Source organism: Pollachius pollachius, assembly GCF_949987615.1.
Source record: "Pollachius pollachius genome assembly, chromosome: 16".
NCBI classification, from domain to species: domain Eukaryota; kingdom Metazoa; phylum Chordata; class Actinopteri; order Gadiformes; family Gadidae; genus Pollachius; species Pollachius pollachius.
The window spans coordinates 3470762-3483261 of NC_136949.1; the positions used below are offsets into that span (position 1 = coordinate 3470762).

Consider the following 12500-nt stretch of genomic DNA (forward strand, 5'->3'; position numbering starts at 1 on the left):
TTCCTACGCCCCTGCATTTATTACAGATATTATGTTTGCATAGCACTCTTCCAGTGACTTAAAGGCACTTTAAGATTTTAAACAACATTTTAAAACATTACAAACAGTATGTAAAATCTAAACAGAAAATGTTTTGATGTAATTAAGATAAACATAAGATATTCATTCTACCAGGGCAGTTACAACAGTGTTGACGTGTAAACATGGCTTCATGTGGTTCAGTTTGCCAGCTCAGCTCTTTTTACCCAGGCTTTGTACAACCTAGATGATGACCAACCTGTCTACATTTAAAGACAGCCCTCTCTTCCTCCCCCCTCCCTCTCCCAACTTTCTCCAAACCCCACCCCCTCTCAAAAAGCGAGGCTAGTCATAAGATGTCACCTGAGACCACAATGCAGAGTCAGATCAACTCACTAGACCCCCCGTAGCGCCACTGTTAGCATCTCTATGACAGAATGTGTTGGAAGAGCACTTTGAATATTGTCCCTTTAACGTAAAGCAGTGCAACGAGGAGGTGGTTAGCATGTAAAGGTATGTTAAGAATAGCTTGTTTAGGGCAGAGGCAGGTAGTGGCTGGGGGGTTTGACTCCCAGACATAAGAGTACTGGGTTTGAACCGGCAGCCCTGACCCCGCCCTGCAGCGTTCTCGATATCCCTTTAAGTTGCTTATTGACATTTACATTTGGGGCATTTAGCAGACGCTTTTATCCAAAGCGACTTACAACCATTAATACGCACACCGACGTGCGGTGTCGACCACTCGGGGCGACAGCCAGCTTGTCGGGAGCAGTCAGGGGGAGGCGTCTCGCTCTGGGACACCTCGGAGCCGGGAATCGAACTAGCAACCTTACCGGTTACCAGCCAACCGTATGATAGAAGCGCTCGCCGAACGAGTGAACAGTGAATACAACAACGTGTGTGTGTGTGTGTGTGTGTTTGTGTGTGTGTTCCGCAGTGTGGCGCTCATCAACCACAGCTGTCAGCCCAGCGTCATCGTCACGTTCAAGGGGACGACGGCCGAGGTGCGGGCCGTCACGCCCATGAAGAAGATGGACGAGGTGAGGGGGGAGGGAGGGTCGGAGGGGGGGGGGGGGGGGGGGGGGGTGAGGGTTGAGGGTTGAGGGAGGGGTGAGGGAGAGGAGTGGAGGGGTGAGGGAGGGAGTGGGGGGAGGGGAGAGGGAGGGGAGGGGTGAGGGAGGGGAGGGGTGAGGGAGGGGAGGGGTGAGGGAGAGAGGGAGGGGAGGGAAGGGAGGGGAGGGGAGAGGGAGGGGTGAGAGAGGGAGGGGAGGGAGGAGGAGAGGACAGGTGTGGGAGGGGGCAGGTGAGGAAAGGGAGGGGTGAGGGAAGAAAGGGGTAAGGGACGGGTGAGGGAGGGGAGGGGTGAGGGAGGGGAGAGGTGGGGGAGGGTTAGTGGGCCCAGCTGCCGGCGGCCTAGTGGGGGGATTGACCATCGGGGAGGAAGGGTGTGTGTGGGGTGTGTGTCGAGTCGAACAACTCCATGAGCTGTTCGACTCGTCCACAAATAGAAACTCTTCGTCTCGGTCTCCCAGGAGCCAGAAGGAGATTCCTCCGGTGTTCCGAAGTAAAGACCCGTGACGCTCAATTAAGACCCCCTGTGGCAATGTTGAGTCATTCTGTTGGATCCATAGATACACAGATGGTTAGGTCGGTTAGGGTTTCAATACTGTGCGTGTATAGGTAGTATAGACCTGTGTCGGTGTGTGTGTGTGTGTGTGTGTGTGTGCGCGTGTGTGTGTGTGTGTTGAGTGATTGGTAGTGGTGGGGGGAGGGGGGGGGGGGTGGTAATGGGGTTAAAAACAAAACAGCTGAATCGGAGACTGGGTTATTTAAAGACATCTGTGCTCGAGAGGAACACCCATAACAAAACCAACTGTCTGTGTGTATGTGTTTGTGTGTGTGTGTGTGTGTGTGTGTTGTGTGTGTGTGCGTGCCACCAGGTGCTGATCAGCTACATAGACATCCTGTACCCGACAGACGACCGCAACAGCAGGCTGAGGGATTCGTACTATTTCACCTGTGACTGTCAGGAGTGCAAAACCCAGTCCAAAGTAAGGACCGCCCGACGTAGATATACACACCATAGATACACAGACCATCACCCAACATAGATCCACAGACCATAGATACACAGACCATAGATACACAGACCATAGATCCACAGACCATAGATCCACAGACCATGGAAACACAGACCATAGATCCACAGACCATAGATACACAGACCATCACCCAACATAGATACACAGACCATAGATCCACAGACCATAGATACACAGACCATAGATCCACAGACCATAGAAACACAGACCATAGAAACACAGACCATAGAAACACAGACCATAGATCCACAGACCATAGATCCACAGACCATAGATCCACAGACCATAGATACACAGACCATAGATCCACAGACCATAGAAACACAGACCATAGATCCACAGACCATAGATCCACAGACCATAGATCCACAGACCATAGATCCACAGACCATAGATCCACAGACCATAGATCCAAGGACCATAGATACACAGACCATAGATACACAGACCATAGCTCCACCTACCAGACACACAGACCATAGATACACAGACCATAGACACACACCATAGATAACGCCACACCACCCTTGCGTCTCCGTCTTCCAGGACAAGGCCAAGCTGAAGGTGCGAAAGCGCAGCGACCCCTACGAGCCGGAGCTGGTCAGCGGCATGGTGCGCTACGCCCGCAAGAAGATGGGCGAGTTCAGGGCCATCAAGAGCGAGAAGAATATCCTTCTGTCCAGCAAGAGTGGCGTTGTGTTGTGCCGTGGAGTTGGCCCTTTATCAAGCTGAAAGACCTTCTGTTCTTCTCACATTGAATGTTAATACTTTAATTTAATATGGGGACTACAGAGCTGTGGATGTGACTAAATACTGAAGCACACTTTGCCGTAGCTGACACACATTCCAGAACTGGGTCCTGGTCTTCAGAAACATAATGTCATATCCGTTCCGCTGAATTCATACATTTTGCTGAGGTCTGTTTTACCGTACCTCCCTAGCTTCTTTCCTCCATAAGGCGCAATGAAGTGCTGTTGATTAGTATTCAATCTGCATACGATGTCAGTCTCCAGAATTGCAGTTTGATCGCATGAGTGACAATTGAACATTAACATTAAGCCTGAACAAACAAAACACATTAACCTTCTTGAAACCTCCTTCAGCACAACAGCAGCCCCCTGCTACAGCTCAATCTCTGTACCGTAACTCTTTGCTCAAGTGGGTCTAGCTGGTAAGATAAGGCCTCCTAAAAACGTCCCCAGCTGTCCCAACCCCCGAAGCCGTGTATGCAGCCTTGACTCTCTGGCACCCCCTAGCGAGCTGCTGGAGATGTGCGTGCAGAGCCTGGACGAGATGGGCACGGTGTTCGACGACGCCAACGTCTACATGCTCCACATGATGTACCAGGCCATGGGCGTGTGTCTGTACCTGGGCGACTGGGACGGGGCCATCCACTACGGGGAGAAGATCCTGAAGCCCTACAGGTCAGGACGCCTCGGGTTAGACAGACTGGTGGCCCACAGTGGGGGTGAAGGCAGTGTCTCCTCACTCGTCTTCTGAAATGTCCCGCACAATTTATCAACATGGAGATCATCCGACTGGGATTGCACTTAAGGTGTAACTCAACGGCCAGTGTTATATTTGCTACGGAAGCGATGTATGAATGTGAAGAGAATCAAGAGGATCATATCGGTACATTTTATTTTAAAAATATGTACAATAGCCTTCTAATACTGTCTGGTCCCCTTAGCAAACAGAGTGATTGTGGTTCATGTGCTCCTAGCTACCTTTGCTGTATACGAGGAATGGGTTAACCCCCAGTTATGGCTAGTGCTTGGCACTTGGTTCTATGAACCTCCTTACTCTACCGACAGCGATATGTTGTTGTTTCTCTTTCTTCTGTCCAATGTGCTCATTTTAAGTCGCTCGCTATAGTCGATCGCTATAGTCGCGTCTGTGCTGGACGCCTGTGTCTTCCCCCGGTGAGACCAGCTGACGTGGTGGTGGTGGTGGTGGTGTCGTGTCTCCCCCTGCAGTGTGCTGTACCCGGCCTACTCCCTGAACGTGTCCTCCATGTACCTGAAGCTGGGAAGGCTCTACATGGGCCTGGAGAAACGCTCCCGCGGCCTCAACGCCCTGAAGAAGGTACCAGGCTGCTCGGAACGCACGGGGCACGTTTGGACTCTGATTTGGTTCATTGAGGGACATGGATCCGCTTCATGTGTTGAATCAGCCGTCAATTTGGATGATTGAGAAGTGGAATACATTGTAATAATGTGTTTTATTTCATTTGTGTGTTTATGTGTGTTTATGCATGTATGTATCTATGTGTGTTTGTGTGTGTGTGTGTGTGCACACATGTGCGTGCGTGTGTGCGTCTGTGTGTGTGTGTCTGTGTGTGTGTGTGTGTGTGTGTCTAGGCGATGGCGATCATGGAGGTGGCCCACGGCAAGGATCACCAGTACATGGCAGAGTTGCGCAAAGAGATAAAATAACAAGAAGTGGGAGAAAAGTCACGCTATGGACTGAAAAAAGCAAATGGACGCTTCCCAGAACTATAGGCCTATTCTGTTCACTGTAATGTTGTTGTAAAAAGTTAAAACCTTACATTTTCTACGGACAATATAAAAACGCACAGTACCCCATAACTTTGTACATGTTCAAAGTTTAGGTATATTTATTTTCCGTAGGTGGAAGAAATGTTTTTTCTAGATATTTGTTTGTCTTGGCATGCGATTGGTCGGTGAGTTTGTACTCATGGCTTCCACCTCAAGCTGTTTACACGTGTGGGCAGGAAACGGTGCAGCGAAATCCCTCTCGACCAATGAGGCGCAGCGGCTTTGTAACCAGGTGGCCTATCACGCACCAGTGACTGTGACCCTGGCACGGGGAGACTCTGCATTATCACCTTTTTGCAACTGCCATGCGTCGGTTGGTGTTCAGATCTGTACTAATCCCAACGCCCCACAGGCAGGTGCCAACACAGGCTTACATTTGTAACATAAGACGTTATTCTGAAGTCACATACTTAGAGAAAATAAGGCTTTATTGTATTATGGGCAAGTTTGACAGCTTGTACATGATTGGGGGGGGGGGGGGGGGGGGGGGGGGCGAGAAGGGGAGAAAAGACATATACAATATGCAATAATGCAATAAAAAAAAGCATATACAAAACATATTTACACAACACAATTTTTGAAAGCCGTCCAGATATTTTGCCAAAATATTGTGTGAAAAGAAACAAAACAAGTAAGGAATGCAGTGGGTGAGAAATACTGTCGCAAAGAGTACAGCCGTGAAGCTTGAAGCCGGTACTGATCTGATGAAGGATACTTTATATACAGGGAATATAAAAAAAAGCATGCATAGTATATTATTATCTTACGGTAGCGTAGGGGTACCAAGTCGAAAAATAATACCAAAAGTAATAAAAAGACATTCGTAGAAATCTTTTTTTTTCACGTCCGTTATGTACAGAGATACTTTGGACATGGCTGGCTTTGCATTACGTTTGAAAAGAATGCAACCGGTTAAAAGAGCCAGTCGTACATAATGAACTGCTACTGAGTGTGGCTATTTTGTATACAGATTTCGGCACGTGGTTACGCTATACTTGTGGGTTTGAATCAATCAGACGCTCTACGAAATGGCCGCCTTTTTCTGACACCGTTGGTGTTGGTAGCAAAAATACAAATGGCCGCCTTGATGACCTAAATGAATACAATTCCCTGGTTTTCTACCATAGACTTCATCAGAAAGGAGGCAATGGTTAGAAGCCATGAGAGGTCAAGTAACTGAAGAACCATGGTGAAATGTTATGATTTTGTCTACAGAACTGAACGCATAGTGTGTCAAACTGGGGGTTTTAGTACGAACATCAGTCGTTTTTACAACTAAGCTACAAGGAATACCAGTAAGGTAGTGACTCCCTCTCTTTTGTTTTAGAAATGTCAATAAGGCACAAACAGTGTTAAACAGACAAAGAAACCGTCCCCTCCATTTTGGAGCCGTTTCTTTGTCATTGGAGCAACGTGGTCCCCATGGCGATCTGGCTCTCCATAGACCAAACTACAACAACAGCTACCATTGTTACTTAATATTGTTGACTTGAACTCGATGAACAAACAGGTTTAAGATAAGTTCATATCTTTTCTTTTAAGTTAGATAAATAACACGGATGTGTGGTATGTTATGTTACGTTTGTGTGTGTGTGTGTGTGTGAGGGAATTGTATTGTACACATTTAGCTAACAAAGTCTTAATGAGAATACAGTAAGTCTGATGTAAATTAAGGGTTATTACTATTAAAAAAGCCACACTATTCAAATTAAAACGCTGCGCAAGCAAGATTAAAAAGATATAGCATCGGTTAAGGTGAAATTATGAAATTATTCTTGATATTATGCTTTGAAAGATAATAAATAACGGTAGAACTGAAACGTCATGAAATGTTGAGACTTGAACCAATAACCTGTTAAATATTGATACCTAATTGATTCCATAATTTGTTTAACCATCCGCGTGTAGTTACAGCTCATCGTAGATATGTGTAACTTGACACATGATTTGTTTTATCTGAAACGGGGGACTTTGTTTCTAAAAATCACATTGTACTAAATAAATTATGTCATCAATTGTAATTCCTGGAATGCAATTACTATAACGTCGTTAAACCTCAAGTGTTAGTTTTTGTTTAACGTCTCCGCCTCGCGGTGTTTCTCTACTCTCTTACAACGACACGATGGCTCCCCCTGTTGGCGGGGGAGGGTACTACACCATTAAACCACACACCACTAACATTAGAACGAAGGAAGGAGAATCACAGACGTGCACAGCACCACACAGGTAGAGTCCTGTTATCTAGACAGACCAACGCAGAGCCTCTCCTTCTTAGCCTGGCCTTTGAATGTTAATGCCCAACATTTTAACGTGTCCGTCAATCTAAATATAAACGATATTAAATAAACCCAAACCGAAAAGGAGTTTTTTCGGGTCAGGGTCAAAGGTCACACATGACGTCGCGGGTTCATTGGTTCAGATGAGGCGGGAGTTCTTGAGGAACTGGATGAGCACCTGGTAGACGAACTGGTACTGGGCGATGGTCTGGACCATCAGCATCCTCTGCTGCCGAAGGCCAGACAACATGGTGGGGACCTCCACCGCCTGGGGGGGGGGGGGGGGGAGGGAGGGAGGAAGAGGGGGGGAGAGGAAGAGAGAGAGAGCAAGAGGGGGGGAGGGAGGGAGAGAGAGGGGGGGAGGGAGAGGGGGGGAGGGAGGCGGAGGGGGAGAGAGAGGGAGGGGGGGAGGGAGGGAGAGAGGAGGAGGGGAGGGAAGGGGGCAGAGAGAGAGCGAGAGGGGGGAGGGAGAGGGAGGGGGAGGGGGGGCGAGGGGGGAAGGGAGGGAGAGAGAGGGGAGGAGGGAGGCGGAGGGGGAGAGAGGGAGAGGGGGGAAGGGAGGGAGAGAGGGGGGGAGGGGGAGGGAGAGAGGGGAGGGAGAGGGGGAAGAGAGAGAGAGCGAGAGGGGGGGAGGGAGAGGAGGGGAGGGAGGCAGAGGGGGAGAGAGAGGGAGGGGGCGAGAGGGGGGAGGGAGGGGGAGAGAGAGAGCGAGAGGGGGGGAAGGGAGGGGGAGAGAGGGAGGGAGAGAGCAGGAGAGGGAGGCGGAGGGGGAGAGAGGGAGGCGGGGGGGTTGAGAGAGGGAGGGGGGGAGTAGGAGAGCGAGAGAGGGGAGGGGGAGAGAGAGGGAGACGGAGAGAGAGAGAGAAAGGTGTGGGGGGAGAGAGAGAGGAGGGGGGAGAGAGAAAGGGAGGGAGAGAGAGCGAGAGAGAAGAGGGGAGGGTCTCAGTTAGAGGGATGTATTTCAGTCCCATTATAATATAACGGTCTCATCAAACTGGCAGCCTTGCGGTCCCCGGTCCACAGGCTCCGCCTCCAAGGGGCGGGAGGAGGCGGTCTCACCTGGTTGTGCTCCAGGCAGCTGATCATGAGCTCGGTGAGGATGACCACCCCACTGCGGCCCACGCCCGCGCTGCAGTGCACCACCACCGGGGGGTTCAGGCTCTTGGAGGTGTCCAGCATGGAGTTGGTGTGGCGTCGCACCGACTGGATCTCCTCCAGGTAGGCTGGGGGGGGGGAGGGGAAGGGGGGGGGAACATGGTTGAAGTTTAGATGTTAATTTATGTTAGAGAAGCTTTTTGTATTTAAAGAAAAGTTAAAGACGGTCGACGTGACTCTGAATCACTGAAATTATTTTGAATTATCTGGCTTTAAAGGAATAAAGCTCTGGATTTGATTTATTATGGTCTGGATTTGACTTATTATGGTTGGGATTTGACTTATCATGGTCTGGATTTGACTTGTTATTATGGTCTGGATTTCAGTGATTCTCGTCGGGATTTGATTTATTATTGGCTGGATTTGAGTGATGAAGGTTTGGGATTATGGTCAGGTGTTTGAGTGACTCCAGTCTGGATGTGGATCTGTGTTTGAGTGACTCCGTTCTGGATGTGGATCAGTGTTTGAGTGACTCCAGTCTGGATGTGGATCTGTGTTTGAGTGACTCCAGTCTGGATGTGGATCTGTGTTTGAGTGGCTCCGTTCTGGATGTGGATCTGTGTTTGAGTGGCTCTGTTCTGGATGTGGATCTGTGTTTGAGTGACTCCAGTCTGGATGTGGATCTGTGTTTGAGTGACTCCAGTCTGGATGTGGATCTGTGTTTGAGTGACTCCGTTCTGGATGTGGATCTGTGTTTGAGTGACTCTGTTCTGGATGTGGATCTGTGTTTGAGTGACTCCAGTCTGGATGTGGATCTGTGTTTGAGTGACTCCGTTCTGGATGTGGATCTGTGTTTGAGTGACTCTGTTCTGGATGTGGATCTGTGTTTGAGTGACTCCAGTCTGGATGTGGATCAGTGTTTGAGTGACTCTGTTCTGGATCTGGATCTGTGTTTGAGTGCTACTCACAGAGGAACCCCTGGACGTATTCGGGACAGCCGTGCTCGGGCCAGTCAGTGTACTGCAGGTGCCAGACGGTTCGCTCCTGGCCCGACAGGAGATGCTTGACCTTTAACCCAGTGGTGGCGTAGCAGCCGGAGTCAGTGCGGAACTTGGTGGTGACCTTGAACTTCCCGTGGGTGGCCGAGTTATGCTTGGAGCCCAGCTTGGGCCAATAGCGATGGCTCTTGGACCGGCCCCCTTCCTGCACAGGAAGAGGGATGGAGGGGTGAGAGGAGAGACGAGAAGATGTAGGGATGAGGGGAGGGAAGGGAAGGAGGGAAGGAAAGAGAGACGAGAAGGAGGGAGGGAGAGAGACGAGAAGATGGAGGGATGAGAGGAGGGAAGAGAAGGAGGGATGGAGAGAGAGAAGAGAAGGAGGGAGAGAGAGAAGAGAAGGAGGGCGGGAGAGAGAGACGAGAAGGAGGGAGGGAGAGAGACGAGAAGATGGAGGGATGAGAGGAGGGAAGAGAAGGAGGGATGGAGAGAGAGAAGAGAAGGAGGGAGAGAGAGAAGAGAAGGAGGGCGGGAGAGAGAGACGAAAAGGAGGGAGGGAGAGAGATGAGAAGGAGGGAGGGAGAGAGAGAAGAGAAGGAGGGATGGAGAGAGAGACGAGAAGGAGGGATGGAAAGAGAGAAGAGAAGGAGGGATGGAGAGAGAGACGAGAAGGAGGGAGGGAGAGAGAGAAGAGAAGGAGGGAGGGAGAGAGAGACGAGAAGGAGGGAGGGAGGGAGAGACGAGAAGGAGGGATGGAGAGAGAGAAGAGAAGGAGGGAGGGAGAGAGAAAAGAAGGAGGGATGGAGAGAGAGAAGAGAAGGAGGGAGGGAGAGAGAGAAGAGAAGGAGGGATGGAGAGAGAGAAGAGAAGGAGGGAGGGAGAGAGAGACGAGAAGGAGGGAGGGAGAGAGAGAAGAGAAGGAGGGAGGGAGAGAGACGAGAAGGAGGGAGGGAGAGAGAGACGAGATGAGAAGGAGATGGAGGCGAAGGAGGAGGAGGCGGGAGGGAGAGATGAGATGAGGAGAAGGGATGTGGAGATTAGGGACCAGACCAAAACGATGGATGGAGATGAGCGATGAGATGAAAAGGACGGAAGGAGAGATGAGACGAGAAGGAGGGAAGGAGAGACGACAGGGGGGAAGGAAGGACGGACGGAGAGGAGGGTCGAGCGCTGTACCTCCTCGCCGGTCACCATGGCGATGACGTTGACGCCCTGCTCCCAGACCATCTGCCAGAAGTCGGCGCAGGTGTTGGCGAGCGGCCCCTGGGTGGCGATGTAGTGCCACTCCTCACCGCTGATGGTCACCTGGACACACACACACGCACACACGCACACACACACACACACGCACACACACGCACACACACACACAAACACAAATAAGTACAGTGTGATACATAAAAACGTGACAAAATATGGCCATATGATGTTATCAGCCATTACAAGCCGTTTGAAAATCTGCCTTTTACATCTAGCGTACATCTAGGTGGACACGCCCACTTGTAAAACAGGCCCACTTCAAACCGCTTGTTAGGGCATATCACACTCACACCTGGTGGCATAATACCACCCCTTTAAATCCCGAATGGCAAACCCATCAAACGCGGTATAAAAAAAAGCAAAAACAAAAATAAAGCGCATACACCGCAGTACTCTCGTTCACCACTAGAGGGCACCACATCTTCTCTCTATCAGCGTCTAGGTTTGGATTCTCCTGGCACCTCTACCGCTCCCTTAGGCCGTCACTAATCTCAATCAAGGTGTTCACACAGTCAACAGATTCCTGCCGGCTCCTCCCATCCCCGGCGGTGGAATGTCATTACGTAACGAGCGTGTTCCTTCTCATTTCCTCCGTGGTTGTAAACACGGTATTAGTGAGGACCAAGGCTTTCTGTACCGGCTCCGCCACCACCTGCGGTGTAAGAGGGTTACCGGGTGATAGGGCTGTGAGTCAGCACCCCCTTTGAGCTTTTGTGTGTGTGTGTGGGTGTGTGTGTGTGCGCACCAAAAGCTCCCACATACACACCTAAAACACACTCACACACAAAATTAGCAAACACACACGGAAACGTATGCACACACATAAAACACAAATACTGGCACACATCCAGTCACAACTCACAGACAAATATATACACACACAAATACACACACACACACACACACACAATTAGCAAACAAATACACATACATGCACGGACACGCACTTAAACAAACACAAATACCTGCAAAGATCCACTCACAACATGCACACACACACACACACTAACACACACACACATACACACACACATAATAACACACACAATCACACGCAAACACATTCGCACACACGCACGTAAATGTACACACGTACACAAACCCACACAAACACCTGCAAAGATCCACTCACAACACACACACACACACACACACACACACACACACTAACACACACACCCACCCAGGCACACACACACATTCCCGCCGTGCACGTGTGACTGGTGAACAAGTGCTCTGTGTTCGGTCGGAGTGAGGGCAGGCCGCTGGGAACGCCGGGGCTCAGGTTTTCCTAAGAAGGGTTTGGAGTTTGGACCAAACATTCCTCCACGGGATTCCGTAAGCCCGGAGAAGATTAGTGTCCCAAAACAACCTGGAGGAAAACACACTAAAACACCCCCACCCCCTTTCAACCTGTCCTGATGGGGCGAAGGAGGGGGGGGGGGGGGGGTTGTGATAGGTGACACTGTTTCACACGGTTGCATCAGTGGGACGGGGGGATGGGGAGACGGGTGGGGGGGAAGATAAACACGTTCCTCCTCCTGGAAACAGAAGGGGAACGGGAGGCTCTGCTCTCGGTAGGAACACAGAGCCGCTTCGTGTTTGCTCCTTGTTCCTCGGCGAGACGCCTGCGTTGCTGCCAGGACGGGCCCTGACAAACGGCCCGTCCTCCCGTCTGTCTATATCGGGACAGCCTGGTGTCCTGCTGTCTGTCCCGTCTCTCTAGATCAGGACAGCCTTTTGTCCTGCTGTCTGTCCAGTCCAGATCAGGACAGCCTGTTGTCCTGGTGTCTGTCCCGTCTCTCTAGATCAGGACAGCCTGTTGTCCTGCTGTCTGTCCCGTCTCTCTAGATCAGGACAGCCTGTTGTCCTGCTGTCTGTCCAGTCTCTCCAGATCAGGACAGCCTGTTGTCCTGCTGTCTGTCCAGTCTCTCTAGATCAGGACAGCCTGTTGTCCTGCTGTCTGTCCAGTCTCTCCAGATCAGGACAGCCTGTTGTCCTGCTGTCTGTCCCGTCTCTCTAGATCAGGACAGCCTGGTGTCCTGCTGTCTGTCCAGTCCGGGTCAGGACAGCCTGGGGTGTGTCCCGTCTGGGTCGGTGGTTCTCCACCGGTGAGTCAGGACCCATGGTACTAAATCACCCGGATCAACCGACGCAAACGGGGGTCCGAGACTCCTCGCCCCCCCGACCCACCTT

The 12500-nt window shown here is 50.7% G+C and overlaps 2 protein-coding genes across 2 annotated transcripts in view; one reads left to right on the forward strand and one right to left on the reverse strand.

The window, feature by feature from the left end:
* Positions 1–4568, forward strand: part of LOC307088345 (N-lysine methyltransferase SMYD2-B-like) — a gene marked incomplete at its 5' end in the record, with an annotated part of 10343 nt that extends 5775 nt beyond the window's left edge. The window contains 6 exons of the mRNA XM_079754198.1: positions 956–1058; positions 1959–2069; positions 2667–2821; positions 3353–3544; positions 4097–4205; positions 4481–4568. Of these exons, the coding sequence (XP_079610324.1) occupies positions 956–1058; positions 1959–2069; positions 2667–2821; positions 3353–3544; positions 4097–4205; positions 4481–4555 (745 nt within the window). The 3' untranslated portion in view covers positions 4556–4568. The remainder of the gene's footprint in view (positions 1–955; positions 1059–1958; positions 2070–2666; positions 2822–3352; positions 3545–4096; positions 4206–4480) is intronic.
* A 550-nt stretch (positions 4569–5118) lies between these two features.
* The window catches only part of LOC307088129 (tyrosine-protein phosphatase non-receptor type 14-like), a 21956-nt gene continuing 14574 nt past the window's right edge, over positions 5119–12500 (reverse strand). The window contains exons 13-17 of the mRNA XM_079753923.1: positions 12498–12500; positions 10221–10349; positions 9018–9252; positions 8014–8177; positions 5119–7222 (exon numbers count right to left, since the gene is read on the reverse strand). The exon at positions 12498–12500 is cut by the window's right edge and continues 216 nt beyond it. Of these exons, the coding sequence (XP_079610049.1) occupies positions 7094–7222; positions 8014–8177; positions 9018–9252; positions 10221–10349; positions 12498–12500 (660 nt within the window). The 3' untranslated portion in view covers positions 5119–7093. The remainder of the gene's footprint in view (positions 7223–8013; positions 8178–9017; positions 9253–10220; positions 10350–12497) is intronic.